Source organism: Lemur catta, chromosome 26 (assembly GCF_020740605.2).
Source record: "Lemur catta isolate mLemCat1 chromosome 26, mLemCat1.pri, whole genome shotgun sequence".
NCBI classification, from domain to species: domain Eukaryota; kingdom Metazoa; phylum Chordata; class Mammalia; order Primates; family Lemuridae; genus Lemur; species Lemur catta.
In genome coordinates, this window is record NC_059153.1 from 7257907 (window position 1) to 7276716 (window position 18810).

The following is an 18810-nucleotide window of genomic DNA, read 5'->3' on the forward strand; positions in this document are numbered from 1 at the left end:
GTTAAAGCCACTGTCATTGCTTCTGCACCGAAAGCCTCTCCTAGGGGCCTGTGAACAAACCGAGATCCTAATTAAATTCAAGCGTGGAATTTCACAAGCTGCTCGTCACGTAAGTCCTATTCCGATTCCATCCCTACCAATTCCATCCCTACTGTTCCCTCCTTGTTAAGCCATCGAGAAGGTCTCAGAGCACCAAAGTTGCAACTTACATCTTCTGTAGATTTCTATTCTTTCAAAGAAAAAAAAAAAACAGTTGGAATAAAGAGGAAAAGTACTGTACTGGATGCACCAAATGAACATGAAAATTCTGTAAGCCCTTAGGAAATGTGAGCACTAAAAATGAGAGAAGTGTAAGTGTCTCCAACGTGGTAGAATACAGGGCACAGTGGAGCAGCAAATGCAGACAGAAGACCAAGATGAATACTTGTCGCTGTACCGACAGCTTTTCCTTCACTAAACATGTCATGAGCAAGATGTACAGTGAAGGCGACTCGTAAACAGATTCTCTGACGGAGTCTGAGGCAAAACTCAAAGCTAAGCACATAATACCTTGAAAGTTTAGGCAGAAGAAGAGAGATACCGATTCTACACAAGTAATAGGCAATAGGAAGAAGTTTCTCAAACTAGAGGAATTTGAGGAAAGCTTAAAATCATCATTTAAACATAAACAAAAGAAATCTCCTTTAAATAACACTCTTTGCAAACGATGATGGAAAACCTACCAAAACAATGGGTTTGCTTAAAATAAATTCATGGTTCTACAGGCAATTTTGCTAACAGTAATATACTGACAATTAAACAGAGTCTGTAAATTAAAATCACGACATAAACCAAAGAACCCATGAGACAAGTTTGCCTCAGAAAGCCATGAAAAAATACAAAAATATTTGGAAATAATGTCTACATATAAAAAAACAGCTTAGATATGTGGTTGGATAAATAATAATGAAAAATCTGAAAAATAGCTTGAATAGCTGCAAAGGTTCTATTCCACCCCCCTCCCCCCAGCTGTTTGAGAGAAGCCATCACTCCTGTATTGGTACAAAAACAGACAGTAACCACTGATCATTTAATACTTATCTGTACTGAAAACACATCGGTTAGATGACAACATTAGGAAATGGAATATTCTAGATGATTGTGTTTTCTGAATACTTTAAAACTTAATTCTGTGCATTGTTCCTCATGCCACTGTTGATTTTATACTCAGAATTGAATGAAATCAGTATAATCCTCAACAAAGTATCAAAACTAAGAATTTCTACAAAGAAACGAGCAGATGCATATGAAGCTTCTAGAACAGGACCCATGGTAGATAATCCAGCACTGTTAGTTCCTCACTCTTTTCGCTTCCCTTCTTGCTTCTGCCAACCATAGCTTGACTCCCTGTTCTGCAATTTAGGACTCAAGAGGCTGAGCTTTCTCATTTGATCAGTAAACCCTTTGCCAGAACTCAGCATTCCCTTATGCTCTTAGTCATCTGATCAATGCATTTTAATTAATGGGTCACTCTGAAAACTGGATCTTTTTCTCTTCTTACCTTAAGTTCCACTGAAGGACCTCAGCTCAACCATGGTCTGTATCAGAGCCTGGTGTTCTGTGCGGCAGGACACCAGGACACAGGCAAACAGGACTCGGTAAAACACGGCTCCCACCGGTCACCCCGCCCGGGCCACAGGGTGCCAGACAGTGGGTCTAACGTTACTCCGGGTATTTCTGTGACAGTGTTTTTGAATGAGATTAACATCTAAGTGTGGGGAATGGAATAAACTACATCCCCCTCCGTCACGTGGGTGGGTGTCACCCAGCATATTAAAGGCCAGAATAGGACAAAGGGCCAGCCCACCTTCAAGTGGCAGAGAGGCTCCCTGCCTGGCAGCCTTAGACCTGGAACCCTGGCTCTTCCTGCCCTTCAGGGCTCCGGACTTCAACTGGTGCATCAGCCCAGTCGATTCGGGCCTTGCTGGCCTCCATAATCATGGGAGCCGATTTTATATACTTATTGCGTAAATATTATATATATATATATATATATATATATACACTATTACATATATGTTACATACACACACATATACACATATGCATATATGTATCTCCCCTATTGGTTCTATTTCTCCAAAAACCCCTAACACCATAACACAGAGAATAGCACTAAGAACCAAATAAACTTTCAAACCAAAAGCAGTATCAACAAACATTCCCAGAATGAAATAAAAGTGCTTGAAAACAGTATCTGCCAAGGTCGACGTCAGACGACGTGATTCATTCATTCCCTCGAGTATTCCCGGAGGCTCGCAGTGACCCGGCCCGCCCTCCCCTGCCCTCGCTGACTAGGGGGGGCGTCCACTGCTCCTACCAGGCAGTTACTGTTATTTGCAGCAGGTCACGGGGAAATAAGTCTAAACCAGGGAGCGGAGTCATATGTTCGTTCATCCCCCCAACAGTGCACAGAGCAGCAGGCGAGCTCACCTGAATGGCGGCCAAGTTCTTCTGCTCCTGGGAGGGCGCCTCGTGCACGAGCCGGAGCCAGTTGGAGTGGCGCGGGTCGGTGGCGTCCAGGACGTACAGCACCTCCCCCTTGCTCCCGCGCACCTGCAACACACAAGGCCCCTGCGTTCACCCCTGAAGGCAGGATAGGCCGTGCTGAACACATCAAGGGTAGGACGTGGTATGTTTTCATACGCAGATACCTTTTCTATGGGCAGGTGTTCCATGCCGGACTGGCATGCACGCTGCCTTCAAACGTGCATACAAATAGGGCCTCGCATTTCATCTGGCAAATATGCAGATGACTCACGATTGCAACCCACTCTCAGAAACACAGCTGCTCTCTGGCCTGAATGGTTTCTCTCCGTACGTATGTTTTAATATACGTGTTGCAATCGCAATGGTTCGGAAGATAAATCATAATTGCAACCTTCTCCTTTTCTCCATAGAAGAGGCTGGTACTGCTTGTTTCTCAGTCGTGGGGGTGGAGGTGGAGGAATTATTAACACTTCGGTTTCTCTCTTCACCTGCTCATGGCATTATCTGCATAAAGGGAGGTGCACGCAGATTCCTCGGCAACAGTAGCGCATTTTCACAGAGCGGGAGATGCAACAGTCATCACCGCTGGCATCCTGCCCCTGGCTGTAAGATCCTCAGGAGGGGTGGTCTCAAAATTAACAAAATCAGGTATTTGCTCAGCTTCTGGCTCAGTCTGTCAACCACAGGTTTGAGGCAACGTGTGAGCTCAGCAAACTGCACCGTTTGCATCTTGTCACAAACCCGGGAGCAGAATGTCTCCGGCAGCATGTCACCAGCACCCCACGCTGCATGGAGATTCATGTTCATGGGCCTCTGCCGGTGGCTGAATAAAGTCCCCAGATGGGCTGTCCTTGAACCCCATTGCTTCTGTTTGTAGTGCAGAAGGACTCTTTTCAATTATATTGTTAGTGAACTTGTTTCAATTTTACAAAAACTTTTGGTACAGATATTGCGAGCTTACTTAGAAAGCAGATACTACAGCTTATTTTTTTTATCCTCCATAATTGTGGCCAGCACATTTGTCCTTTGTGACGAATCTACATGTGTTTATGCTCAGGTTCATGTGATGAACTAACTCTCAGAACTGTCGTTAAAGTTGCAGAGTCAGCATTACACCCAGTTCAGAAATTTGGTATCGATCTTAAACTGGAATTATTTTTTGCCTTACTGTCCCAACAATTTGTTACATTTTTTGAAAAAGTAATATAGCACATGATGAAAAATTCTAACAGTATAAAAGGGTGCACAGTGAAAACTCAGCCAATCTTCCCTCCTACTCTTGACTCTGAAGATGCTGTATTTTTACCAGTTTCTTTGCTCCAGCGACTATAAAAAAGTGTAATTCATTGCTTTGCAAGAACATATGGCAGGGGCTTAAAAGAAATTATAAAAGATCCTTTATTTGAAAGAACATTATGCACTGCTCTAACAAGTAAGTGCTCAGTAAAAGCAAAGTCATCTTTTTCTGGCTGACATCTTAAAATTTACATTTAATAGAGCTAAATGTTTGTCAGAATAATGTGACTTCATGCACTATATCTTCTGTAAAACATTTCCTTTCTTAAAAATACTATTACAAATAACTGAAAAAATTTTATCGTATTGAATTTAATTCTGATTTCAGGAGACCTATTTCACAGATTCTTTTTTGAATATTGAGGAAACTTGTTATCAAATTGACTTCAGCAAATAGCTGAAAATATCTTTCACACTGTTACCTTTATTTATTTATATTTCATCCAAAAAAATCTTTTTCTTTTACTTTACCATAGAAAATACAAACAGCATTATTGTGCAATTTGTGGCAAACCTTCTTCTATATTCACTTTGTCCTTTATTGTTCTGGTACTAGCTTCTACATTTCCATTTAATTCTCCACTTAATCACTTTCTTTATATAATTTTTCCCATAAAGTTTTTATACTAGAAAGCTATGTAATGATACAGTAATTAAAATATCCATTTTCTAATACATACACACAACATACTACATATATATAAACACATGCATAACAAGAGTTCTATATAATTGCGAATTAGAATCTACAGAAGTATTATTGTAAATCATGCTGTCTGCATAAAATATTTAAATACACATCTTAAATATGTTACATCAACATGTAGGGAAAATGATTTTATTGATTTTCAAAAATTACTGGAATTATTCCACTGACGTCCATTAAGTCAGTGATATGTCTCTGTGTAATATTAAAAACAATGCACATGCCTGGTACCCTACAAGATAGTATTTCACAAAATGTGACAGAAAAGTAAAATGTAGCCCCACCCAAGAATAAAGCTGTTGATTGAAAAGATATTGTATACTGCCTCAGTTTTTTAAACTAATTAAAACTAAAATAAAATCGAAAATTCGGTCCATAGTTGCACTGGCCGGATTTCAAGTGCTCAACGGCCATGTGGAGCCAGTGGCCGCCATCTTGGGCAGTGGCCATTGGTACACTTAAGGTTAAATGAGGTTTTGTAAAGTGTTATTCTAGAAAAAAAGGTTTGACTGCAAATACCTTAAATTTCCTCCTTTGCCCCTCATTTTATAGCTCTCAATGTAAAGAAAGTAAAACCATGAAGTATGACAGAGTTCAAAAGTCTAACAAAAATCAATCTAATCACAGCTGCACTGTACTTTCTTAAAGCTGGTTTTCTTTTCTTTTGCCAAATGTCTTCTTTTTCTAGCACACAATTAGAAATCTAAAAACATAGGAACCCTGATTACCACTAATTTAATGACACTATTTATTCAATAAATACTAAAACTGATACCAATACCCATTAAAATTTCCTGCATTGCTAATGGTTTTACTTCCAAAAATGCACACATCCATCTCCTGGAATTCTTTCCAAGGATCTGAAATACATTCTCTGAAACTGATCCTAAGAAGTTAGCTGAATTTTTAATATAAGGATTTAATGTGTTTAGAAGATTTCTTAGAGAAACATGACTCTTCAAATTAAATTTTGCACAAAATATTAATGGGTACATAAAATAGTCAAAAATAACTGCTAAACGGTACAGGGTTTCTTTCTGGGAAGATGAAAATATTCTAAAATTAGAGTGGTGATGGTTGCACACTCTATGAATATACTGAAAACTACCGAATTATACATTTAAAAGGGTAAACTTTATGGTATGTAAACTGTATCTCAATAAAGCTTCTATTAAAAATAATTCACAAATGCCTGCTGAATTCATGCCTAAACTATTAGCGAAGAAAACAAGGCTCTCAGTGACCACGTATCAGATAAGCAATGTTACTACTGCATACGCTGAAATAAGATTTACTTTAAGAAACTCACAATTGTTGGTCCTATATATGCTTAGAAATATACATAAAAATATCAGCAAGAGTGGATACACAGAAAAAACATAAAGTGGGACTTTATCTTCATATGCATTGCTCTAATTTTTTACATCATGGGTGACATGTGACGAAAAATAAATGTTTTGAAAACATCATAACCTGGTTGATATGAGCATCCCCCTTAATTTACACTTTTCCTACCCTTATTTACACTCTCTCTACTTGAAATACTTCCTCCGACCTCTAAAATTACATAAAAGCACTGTTCTTTGAACAGCTCTTATAACCAAAAACACTTTCATCAAGTGCACTATGTTCCCAATCAAAACATTTGCACATCATGGAAATAATGAAAGATATAAATATTAGACTCCTTATCAGCCATTATGTTTTACCTTCTCTGCCAGGTATCTTTTGATCTAAGCAAACAAACCCAGCACCTAACACCTCCTATCTGACACCGAGCAAGCATTCCTGACACACTTGTTAAATGAAGAAGTAACAAATGTGGTCACTCCAGGGACAGTGCTTCCGAGATCCTCCCTGACCGTCCTCCTTCCTCAAAGGACACTAGATCTGTTCCTATGTCCACCCTTCTGTGCGCTCTGAGAAAATGACGACCTACCCCAGCCCCAGGTCATCCCTGACTGAGTAAGAGCAATCCTATTCCCTTTGCCAGTGCAAGAATGGACGTGTTACCCACCTCTGACATTTTATGGGAGATCTACTAGGGGAGAAGGATTTTTGAAAAGATATCCTTTTTCCTTATAGACACTATCTTGTCTGAAACCTGCCTGATACTTGCCCACAGCCTGAGGACTCAGCCACGGCCAAGGTCGAAATGTAGAGCAGTGGGAAGAACCTGGGTGAAGCCTGCTTGACTACTGGACTTCTCTCACTTGACATAACGTCCATCCTCATTATTTAAGCAAGTTGGAGTTGCTGTTATTTGCAACCAAATGCATCTGTTTCATAAAATTCCTGTGGTGCTATAAATAGTGATCAGAACCACAAAGATGGTGCAAGTACTCTAACAATACGGAAGTTGTTTTTTTTCTTTCTTCTTAATAACACTACTTAGCCACAAACTCCTAGCATTCTTCTAATCAGACCTCCAGTTTGGCTCAACAGCCACAAGTTGGACGACTGACTTAGGTAGGAGCCACAAAACCAACACAGAACTTTCAGAAAACATGAAACATCCAGTCACTTTGCATTTACCCCAACTAGAGGGCTAGTGTCAGCGGAAATGTACTGTGGCTTTTGTTTTAGGAGGCCCAGCATCCATAAGGCTTCATAGGTGGTATTTTTCCACCAATGTCTACGCTAATTGATTCCATTTGGAACCTGAAACAAAATGTTATCATCTGCAAAAGAAAAACATTTGGTGGAGAGATTTCTTTGTTCCAAACACCTAAAAGGTCTCCCATAAACAATAAAGAAAAATAAAAGCCTTTAAACAATTGAAAACATTTTTTCCAAAAACTGAAACACATTGGAAACCTGGTACTGAATCAAGTTCTCAGCAATATAACAGCTGTAATCACAAAATAATGACAAAGAAAGAGAAAAACATATAAACAAAATGTCTAGTCTCATATCTGACCAATCAGCTCCTTTAAAAACTGTATTTCAGTGAAATCAGCATCTTCATGAAAAACAAAAATGTCTGCAAAGTAGGCAAAACCCAAGTAAAACACTAAAGGAGTCAACAAGTTGTTTCTGTTTTTTTAACTTTTAAGTTACATATTTTCTAAGAATGCCAATGGTAAAAATAATTTATGATTATTCAATATATTTATTGAATAGGAATGATTTATTAAATGTTGGATGGGAAATGAACTTTTATTCAATTACAGTTATGTTCTAGACAGTGAGCCAAGACCTGGGGAATAAAGCAGTAATAAGACTATGCCCTTTCTTCCGAAGTTTACAACAGAGTCCACCCCACGCTGCCAACCCTCCCACTCGTACCCTCTAACCGCCCTGCCTGGGATGTGCCGCACCTCCCACTCCACCCGTGTGGCTCAAGCCAATTGCTTAAAGTCATTCCCGACTCTTCTCTTTCAACACACACTCCAACTGCAAGCTCCACGGGTGCGTGTCACTTCCAACACACAAGGCGAGCCGACCACTTTGCACAACTCCATCGCGAAGGCCCAACTCCAGGGCCACCAAATCCCTCCTAGACCCCATGGCCTGGGGTTTTCATCCCGGTGTTCGATTATTTCAAGTAAATTTTCATTGAAGTGTAACACCATCACTGAGAAGTGCAGAATCTTCAAGCACACAGCTCAACGATCTCCCACAAAGTAAACGCACCCATACACACAGATCAAGAAACAGCACCCCACAACCTTCCCAGGTCCCCACTCCTAATCACTACCCTCCCGATGAGGTAACTACAGCCCTGATTTACCATTCTATAGATTAACTTTACCCTGCATTTGAACTTTGGGTAAACAGAATCACATAATTGTATTCCTTTGTCCCCAGCTTCTTTCCCTCAAGGTTGTTGCTGAGATTCATTCATACTGCTAAGCATAGTAGCGATACATTCGTTATCACAACAGTTACACAATATGAATATTCCCAAATACATTTGTCTATTTACTAGTAGACAGAAATTTGAGTTATTTTTAGCTTGGGATAACTTGTGATAGTGCTGCTATAAAAATTCTTGTGCAAGTCTTTTAGTAACATACACACTTCTATTCACTACTTGCCTCATGGAATTGCTGAGTCATATCATGGGCTTATTACATTTAGCTCGAACTAATAACGCTAGATGGTTTTCAAAAGGATTGGACCAATTTAAAAACCCAGAAGTCACGTATGAGAGAGTTCAAGATAATCCTCATCTACAATCAGCTGACTTTAGGTAAACGAGATCCTCCTCCATAGGTGTGTGACCCTCATCCAACTGTCTCCAGCCCTAATTAAAAGGAAGAACTGAGGCATTCTGGAGAAGAAATCCTGCCTCACAACTGCAGAGATTCCAGCCTGTGGGCCTGCCCTGAAGATTTCATACTTGTCTCCTCCATGAAAGTGTGAAAATACCACCTTGAAATAGGTCTATTTAAGTATGCATACACACACACATATATACACACACGTGCGACAAAGATACATATAAAATATTTTTGGTTCTATTCCTCTAAAGACCCTGACTGATACACACACAGGCAGAGAGTCTGTGTGTAGTTCTCTCCTCCAGTTTTCCAACTTTTCCTGATTTCCTGAGTCCCACCCCTCTCCGCCCCACCCACAGGTATCTCAGGCCTTCGCCCCCTCACAGAAACCTCCCAACAGTCTTGTGCCACACGGCAGTGACTCAGTCAACAGCAGACCACACGCACAACAGTGGCCCCATGAGATTATAATATCACATTTTTACTGTACCTGGTCTATATTTAGATATATTTCGATACCCAGACACGCACCATTGTGTTACAAATGCCCACAGTGTTCAGTACAGGGACACCTAGGAGCACTAGGCCACAGCACACTGCCCAGATGTGCAGTAGGCTAGACCATCCAGGTGTGTGTGAATACACTATCATGTTCACACAACGACAAATTGCCTAACAATGCATTTCTCAGAACATATCCTTTTCGTTAAGCAATACATGACTGTATAATTCTTGGGGCCGAGTTTTCCAAATTTTTGTTTTAACAGTTTCTACACCTCTGTTTTCCTATTTGTCCCTCAGACCCTTCTTCTAATAGCTAGAAAAGAACAGCAACAAATGCAATGGGCATGACGAAGAGGAAAACTCTCAGAATACACAGACACACGCTGGCATACACAGGTTCCCGCATGCATAAGGGAAACCTTAGATTGCAAAGGACTGTCTACAGTATTGCAGTTCTTTCATTATGTTTTTAAAGGTAAGATACGTTTTAAGGTGGGATTTTTGTGCCAACATGAAACTCACAATTACTTCTATACAATTAGAAGGAAACAGGGAAATAAAAATTAAAGGAAAAGTATAATTTCATTTACAGAAATCGAATGCATGCCTATTTTGAAATCCAAATAATCTTACGCATGAAAAACTTATTTTTCAGTGATGAACTATAAACTTCACAGTTCGAATTGTCTAGTAAGACATTTCAACAGTCTATTTTTTCTAAAAAAAATGCTAAACTTTCAAGTTACTCATGTTTAAAATTAAAACATTTTAATACTTAAATACTTAACTGGAATCAATATGGATTCATGTAGCCTTATAAATGCATTAAATAATATAAAGGAACATTTTTAACATTAAAAGTAAGTCACGCTCACCTCCCACATCAGCCTGTAATCCATATTTTCATCCAAATCTTCAGGCATTCTCTTCTCTCCAGCAAAGGGTCCAAACTTTTCACCCTGCGTAGCAAGAATTATATTGAAAGAGGATTAGTACAACAATCAGGTTGCTAAAATAAACCATTGTTTTCTTCTGGATTTTTGTTTTTCCTCTAAACCTTCACGCCCAATATTAACCAATTTGCATAACACAAAATATTTACATATTTAAAATCCAACTTAATCTGTCTTGAATCTCAGACCCTGCATCTACAACATAGGAGCCAACATAAAAGGGTTAAATCGCTTAACCTTCAAATCCTGGCAAGGAACTGCACTGTGAGCTTCAGGTTTCAATCTTCCTCACAGTCTGTCAAGTGGTCTTGAAAAAGCACCGGGTTTTGCTCGACTTGAGAGACAAGCCCACCAGGCAGAAAATCACCTGGTTTCCATAAAATTTATAAATTCATCCCTATTGTGAATGAGAGGGAAGCAGGCTTGCCATTCTCAGAGGGAGACTGTTCATAAATAAACTTTAAATTCACCCGTCAATCTTTCCATCAGCCGAGTGGGCACACGTTACACCCGGGTTTCACCAAGTGGGTGCTCTGTAGCCCACCTGCTGCTTCCAAACACGGAGCCCCGGGCTTTGTAAAAGTCAGACTCTGGGGGCAGGGTGTGGGGAGCCGCTGGCACAGCCCCTGCGGAGTGTGAGCCACCAGCGGCTGGGGACTCACGAGGACATGCACGAGGGCAGGAACACGCTTTCTCTCTGCAGCCACCAAAGCAGGGACTGCAGAGACGGGGGGGGACCTGTCTGTCCAACCAGGCACTCTGCAGTCACGTGTGTGGAGAGGACACAGACCCACTTGTGCCTTCACACCTGCCTAGGACTATTTTTCCGTAGAATCCGCCCCTTCACACAGACACAGTAGGGAAAAAAAAAAAAAACCAACAAAATCTCCAGGGGAACTTCTGATGAACATTGTTAGGGGAAAAAGAACCACCAATGCAATGTTTCAAGGAATATAAATTACTTAATGAACAACAGAAAACCCAACTCCCGGGAATAATAAAATTTTAAAGCTGAAAGAAATTATAAACAGCTAAGCCAGGCCCTCCATTTTAGAGTTGGAGAAAAGAGAGCCTGAGACGTCATCAATGCTGGCAGGGCCGGGAAGACCGTTTCTTTAACCTCAGGGCAGGAAAGACCTGCAGGGATCCCTCAGATTCAGACTATAATTGCAAGTAACTTAAACACAGGCATAGCAGAGAAGCAGGGGGATTGCCGAGTATTCATAATAACATTAGGGGTATTAATAGAGAGAGCAAACTCGGGGGAAGCTGGGAGCCGGCTCTGCGTGGCAATCCTCTCTGCTAACACGGCTCTCAGCGACACGTCTCAGACAGCACGACACCCCAAAGACGGTTTCTTTGCAAAGTAATCATTCCTCTCCTCGAGAGGGGGCCTAACCAGTCTTTGATGGTAGTTAAGAAAAGCTGCATAAGAAATGAAAGAACGTGGGAGGGGGATTATGTGCCACACTCCCCACTGAACCCCTGAGAAAACCAAAGCTCAGAGAGTCTCAATGACTTGCTTGAGGTCGGTCACCCAGATGATCAAAGACAGGATCTACTCCGAGTGGAGGCCCAGGCACCCACCGCTGTACCAAGCCACCACTCCGAGTCCTGACGCTGGCACTGATGGCTCAGTGCCCGCAGCCTCGTGCCACCTTCCCACTGACCACGATTTAGCGACACCCCGGGCTGTGCCTTGCTCAGTGCACACCCTCAGCACACTGACTGTCGAATGGAAGAAACTCAGTGAACTGATGTGAAAACTAATCTAGAAAACAGACCAAAAATGTAAGGTGTGGTTTTTTTTTTGTCATAAATTGGAGGAGTTGCTATTAATGGAAATGGTTCAACTTTCAGTCTACACTGTTGTGGCCTTGATCAACTACTGCAGAAGGTGACAATAATCTGAGCACACACTTTCCAATGTAACTGATCTACCCAAGCCAGTCAGTTACTCTCTGAAGTAAAAATCTGGAGGAAAGAAAAACTGAATCAATCAATTCAGCAATATTCGAAGGACTCAAGAGAAAGGAATGCAAACCCAAATAAATGCAGTGGGGTCAGGGAAGAAGCCTGCTTGGTTGCAGGCCTAGTAATATTATGAAAGGACTTCAAGCTTTGAAAACGCAAACTAAGAATCAAAATGCTGACTTTAAACCTTCACCATTAATAGTGAATGGTCACTCTTTAGCATAAACTCAAACCGCTAGGGTACAATAAAGATGTATAACTGGTGTATATACACACAGGGCTAATATGTAACAATAACATGGATATGTGAAACATGTAAGCTAAACAGCAACTCTTGAAACAAGGATATACTTTTAAAAGAAATTCCATTAAATAACAGCATTCATCAAAACTGAGAGAAGTTGTTGGGGAAGGCAGGCAGTAAGGTAAAAGCATTCTAAAAGTTTTGTCAAGGGGAGAAGGCAGGAAGAAAGGAGAAGAGGGAAGTAATAGGAAAATGGAAGAACTTGTGGGGGGAAAAAGTGTGTTTTGTGGGAGAAACACCTGAATTCTAGTTATCAAATGATAAAATCATGCACAGGTGATAATGAAAGAGTGAAAAAAGAAGAGTACGGCTAACAAAGCAGTATGAGGGGAGAAAGGAACAAACAGTAACTTGGACAGCAAAAATAAGAATAAAAAATAAGTTGCAAAAATATAAAATAATAAGCATTAAAAATGACAGCAGGAATAAAATCAATTATATCAGTCATTAAATATGAAGGAGTAAAATTCTCCCACTAAATGAGACAATAATACATTATAAAACATACTCTAGCTACACATGATTTGTGAAAGGATAAAACAAAATGATTAAAAATGAACTAAAATGGCTAGACAAAGAGATAACAAAAACAAAGGGCAAAAGTATCAATAACAGATAAGGTTAAATTAATGGCCAAATGCACTAAACAGGATAAAGAGCATTATGTGACGATAATAACTATTTATGAAGAGGATATAGCCCTGAGAAACCTGCAGCACAATATCAGAAATTCAAGAACTACGGTGGGAGATTTTAAAACACTTCTTTCAAAACTGGTGTTAAATCATGAGATTTGCTAAATAAAAAAATAAGAATATGAAGTAAATACCCATTTAATTTTAAGACTTTATATCTAAAAGTTCAGTTTCCACCAAGAAGCTGGAAAGCGCATCGCCCCCATCCTAACCACGAGAAAGGCCAATAAACTACAAAATCGTGACTTTTCTGGAGAGGAGCGCTGGCTGACCTGTGCCAGGTCACAGAAGGAAGAGCTTCCAGCCACCACACAAGCAGGTGGAAAGTCTAACATTTTAACAACTTGCTAAAGGCCTTTTATCCTGGCCTTTTTCTCACATCAGGAGAAAGCCTTTCACCACTGCAAGAAAGAGCAAACCATGTCATGCCCAGGACCCAGCGAACACCCTGCCGGGAGGAGGGCAGCCAACCGCACAGGCCCAGGAATTCAGACCGCAGCCACCAAAGGGCTCCTACCTACCCCTGGGCAAGCTCCCACAGAGGACCACCCGCTGACGGGGGCAAAATCTGGCTCCCGTGGGGAAGGGAAGAAGGAACACTAAGAAGGCCCAACGCCCAGGCCCAGGCAGATGAAGCCTGTGTAAGAATGAGGCCGGAACACAGCCGAGAACCCTCCGACCCCAGCCTCCCGCCCACCCCTCCCCGCGTCCCTCCCCATCAGCCTACCAAGCACCAACACAGCACGCACACATCTGCGGCACCGTGGAAGGACAAACAAGCCCAGGAAATCCGCGGCCAGCACACCTGTGACAGGAGACAGGCGAACTGAAGGTCTTCGATAGATAAAAACTTAGTTCAAAACAAAGAAATGAAGAGCTCCTGATATGGTAAAAACCAAAGTAAGTAACAATTTGTCTCAGTTTTAATTGCCCTAAAAGATGGTCTAAACTAAAAATAGTAAAAAGGTACTATACGGTTACAAGAATAGCCACACCTGGATGGTCACCCCGATAAGGGTCTCGGTTCCTGGAGTCACACATACCACCAGCCCCTCCTGTTTCTCAATACCCGCCCGAAAACTGCAACGGGAAATTCCTTGCTCTCCCCCCCATGAATCTTCCTGCCAGAGAAGCCCCTACCCCCAGCCCTACATATATAAGCCCACTCAAAACTTCTGGGCGATGTGACTTCCTGGGTCTCTCTCTTGGGGCCCGTGAACCTCGCCCGGGAGCGCCCCAATAAAGCCTCGTTGCTTACCCCTTGTCTTTCTTTCTCTGGCGCCGGCCAATCCAAGAAACCTTACATTTGGGGCCGAAACCCGGGAGGGTGCTTTGACTTTCAGCTGCGTGGCCCCTCCCATGGACTCCGGCCTTAGACCTCACGCAGACCACCTCCTCTACCCCCAGCACAACCACCTCCATCCAAACCCCCTGAACCCCTCTTCCCAATCTCTCCCGGCTGGCTCAGCTCCTTCAGTCTCCCGTCCAGTGTCATCTCTGAGAAGTCTTCCCTGTGGGCACGCCTCAGGTAGACCCCACCCCTCATTTACTCTCTGACCTCTCAACCTCTTTATTGCCTTCATTTAATCTAAAACAGGCTTCAACTATCTCGGTAATCTTTCTTTTTCTGCTTGTCTACTGGCCTCCCCACACGAGAAAACAAGCTCCTCGCGGACACACTTGCCTGTTTTGCTCATCTGCAGATCCTCGGGGCCTAATATCGTGCCTGCCACATACGGATGACTAAATGATTACAAGTCAGGGAAGGAAAGCCTACAGCTGAAAATAAACGGGAAGGGAATGGAGGCAGGTGGTGGTCTATTCCCCACCTTAATCTCTTCCTCAAAAATCACAGAATCTGAGAGTTTGAAGCAACCTTAAGCTTTACTTTTCCACTTTGCAGGTTCAAACCTAACGTTGAAACCACCACCCGCTGGTTATTCACATAAACCAGGGAAAAAATGATTGTGATACAAAAAAATGCAACGTAGTGAGGTGTTGGCTTAACTTTAACTTATTATTGTATGTATACTTAATGTATTAGCTTTGAGTAACTATTACTAGTTTTAATCTGCAGAGTACTTTTTGCAACCTAAAATTCCACGTCTTTAGTGAAGCATGAAACTGCTCATGAGATGACACAACAAGCACTTACAACAGAGTCTGGCAAACGGCATGCAAAACGTGACAATTTTGTTATTTTTTCTTATTATTAGCAAATCACAATGTGTAAAAGTGTGAATGAGCTCAGGCCTCCTTTTTCTACTCAAGGGCTTTCCACAAGACTCCTTTTGACTTTTCTTAATGTTGTCACTGTGTACATTTTATAATGAAAAATAAAAACATTAGAAGCACTAGGGCTGCAAGAGAAATCTAGCAGGACTAAGGTTGAGCTGGGGAATTAAGTGATCCTGCTGCAGACACCCCACTCTAGGAAACTGTGCACAAAAAGGGGTGAGTCTAGAGAGGGATTAGGGGGGTCCTGTTGCCAAGGACATCCCAACTCAATGTGGGGAAGGTAATAGGGGTGGAGTTGCTAGCACGATTCCCCAAACTGGGTCTGGCTTAGAGTCTCGTGAGTTTGAAATCGACAGATGTTTTGAATTGTAACAGTTTTTTAAAACAGGAGTACTATACAAGCATATGTGTTATAAAAATGTGACAAAACATCTGTAATTTCCAACACATGTCTCTAAAGTGGTATATTCCAAAATTTGTTGAGAATAAAGAACATGAAAACTTTTAAGGAAGGTCTTTAATATAGCTGCTGCTAACCCTCTCTTCTCAGATCCCATAATTGATGGCCAGAGTTAGGCCTAGTACAAGGTGACTTGGAAAATACTTGAGAATTAAGAGATTGACTCTACACAGACAGGTAAGGGGTGCATTACTGTTCCCCTGCAGCCTTATAACTCGGCTAAAATCTACTATTCAGGTTCAGCTTTGCGCTCAGCCTCTGGAAGGCAAAGGAGCTGAAGTTTGCTTTAAGGTCATTTCTGGCATCAGTGAACCTGTCTATGACCTTGTGATTGAATACCTTGGGATCATAATTAAATATCAATAACAGTTTAGATTTATTGCAAACATCTGCATATTCACTTTGAGATATAGGCAAGAATTCTAGATGTGATCTGGATGAAAATCTCTGTGTTTTATATACATTTTCCTGGCCAATTACACTAGTTTATCAGTAAGTTACACTAGCCAGCACAAGATTAAGTATCTACTTATCATTGTAATAGTACAATGATGCAATAACATATGATGATTCTAGAAGCCATTTAGTCCATGCACCAAAATAAAATACTTCCAAATAATCAAATATGTAAAAAAATTGAAATTAATAAAAAAAAGAATCCAAAGAAAGTACATTGGCTAGTTGTTTGTAAAAACCTAAATACTAATATAAGGTTAAAAAAAAAAAGGATTGTGTAATAATTCTAATCTTTGTTAGGATTGTTTGGTATATTACTATTCATTAAACAAAATTATTTTTAACAACTGTGTTTAATTTTTTAATTACATTGAAGCCAAAGACCTTCAAGAAAAGTCCATTTGGGAATTTTTCACATCTTTGTGAGAATGAATTAAAAGAAGAATTTCAACTCTGTACAGAAGTCATCTGATGACAGCTATATTTGGCTTTGGAAGAATGTGGAATTTACCATGTGGCCATTTGGCAACCTCTATTCAATACACCTCTAACTCCTGTTTTTCACATTTGAGCGTTCTCCCAAACTCCATCTGAAAAAGTAAATACGCGATGTATTTTTTCCAGTTTTGCCCTGAAGTATGTTGTGGACCGTGGTGTCAGTGGAGCCGTTTTTGAAGATTTGGGAGCACCGTGCACCCCCTTCACCTGCTGTGCAGGTGAGAGGCAGCGGGAAGAGTCATGCTCAGATGAAGGGCACCTGGCGTCTCCCCGTGCATCCTCTGAACCTGTTAGCGTCTCTTACCTGGACAAGCCTGCTCTTGCCCAACCTCCATTTTACAAAATACCTGCTAACAAAGGGGGGGAGGTGGACAGACTAGGACAACGGCAGGGCTGGAGGTTTATAATGCCCATTGCTCCTTAAAAGTCAACAAATGTTCTGCAAAGAATGTGACTTAGAACTTTAGTGAGACTTAGGTTTGGAGTCTAACTCAGCAGAAAACACAACTTTACAGAATTTCTGCTTTTTCATCCCTAAATGAGGATTAAAACTGATGTCAGGGGAGGCTTGTGCCAGAGAAGCTACCAAGAGAGGGAAACTTCCAAGATGGGCCTTGGCACAAAGTATCTGCTCATTTAACGGCTTCTCCGCTGCCTTCGCGGCTCCGGAGTTCCCCTGTCCCGTGAAACAACCACAACACAAGTTATGGGGTCATTGGCTCCGACTCCAAAGCTTTAGAATATTCTAGGCCTTTGCTCTTCACAGGCAACGTGTCCAGGCCCTTCCTGGATGGAAGCAGCAACGCGCTCGCTCTGATAACGTGCCTTGAACTAACTTTCTGGAAGGAGAGAGCAATCCGATGCCAGAAAAAAATCCAAAAAAGCAGAGAAAGAAGACGCCGGGATGCAAAGGCGATCCAGCTGGCACCTCCCCGAAGGCACACGCGTTCTAGAAGGGAGGAAAGCGGGCGTCCGGGCGAGTTCCAAGCCCGTGTTGAGCCGCCCCCCACCCCCGCATGGAGAGCCGGGGCTGTCGCCGCGCCCACTCGGCCCACGGGACACGGCAGCGCGAGGGCCCCGCCACGGCGCCTCCCGGCGTCTCGCAGCCGTCCCCGCGGAAGAGGGGGGCTCCCCGGCGCGCACTTCCTGCGCCCGCGCCGAGCCCCGTCCGCCCGCGCCGGCGACACCTACGTGGCGCGGCCCCCGGAGGGACGGCGGGCGAGGGCGGCCCCGCGGGTCACCCACCTTTCTCACGCCGCGGGCCGTGTAGAGCCCCATCCCGTCCTGCACGCGGGAGGACCGGAGGGAGAACCTGTCCGGCACGTACATGCCCAGCATGTTCCCGGCCGCGGCGGCGGCGGCGCATCGCAGGCGGGTGCGGGGCGGAGGGAGCCGCCGGCGGGGCCGGGGACGCGCGTTTCCTCCCCGAGTCCCCCTCCCTGCGAGTCCAGGATCCCCCGCGGCTCGGCCCCTCCTCGGCCCGGCTCGGGCTCGCCCCGGAGCGGCCTCCGCCGCCGCCGCCGCCGCCGCCGCGCTGATTGGCCTGACTCGCGGCCCGGAGCGCCCGGCGCGGAGCCCGGAGCAGGGCGGCGCGCGTCCCGCCCGCGTCCGCTCCGGGTTTCGGGCCTCGCCTCCCAGGACTGACGCCCGGCGGGGAGTTCTGCCCGCCGCCCCCCAGACGCGGGGCGACCGCCCGGCCGCGGCGGAGCCTCCCCCAGACGGCCGCACTCGGGGCTCGGAGCCCGCGGGAGACGCACGCCGGCGCCGGCGGCCAATAACCGCACGCTCCGATCGCCGGAAACTAGTCGGGTTCGGTAACGTGACCCCTGGCGAGTTTTCCGCGTCCCCAGCTAGGCCGTCCCCGCGTCCCCCCGCTGACCGCAGACCTCGAGGCGGGAGCGAGCGCCCGAGCGACACTTGTCGCCACAGACGCTGTTTTAGTGAAGTCGGGAGGTCGCGCCGCCCTCTGCC

General features: G+C 43.3%; 1 protein-coding gene across 1 annotated transcript in view; it reads right to left on the minus strand.

Annotated features, from left to right (window-relative positions):
• The window catches only part of PRDM5 (PR/SET domain 5), an 83549-nt gene extending 65221 nt beyond the window's left edge, over positions 1–18328 (minus strand). The window contains exons 1-3 of the mRNA XM_045537354.1: positions 18085–18328; positions 10137–10220; positions 2473–2595 (exon numbers count right to left, since the gene is read on the minus strand). Coding sequence (XP_045393310.1) covers positions 2473–2595; positions 10137–10220; positions 18085–18177 — 300 coding nt within the window. The 5' untranslated portion in view covers positions 18178–18328. The remainder of the gene's footprint in view (positions 1–2472; positions 2596–10136; positions 10221–18084) is intronic.
• Positions 18329–18810: the final 482 nt, after the last annotated feature.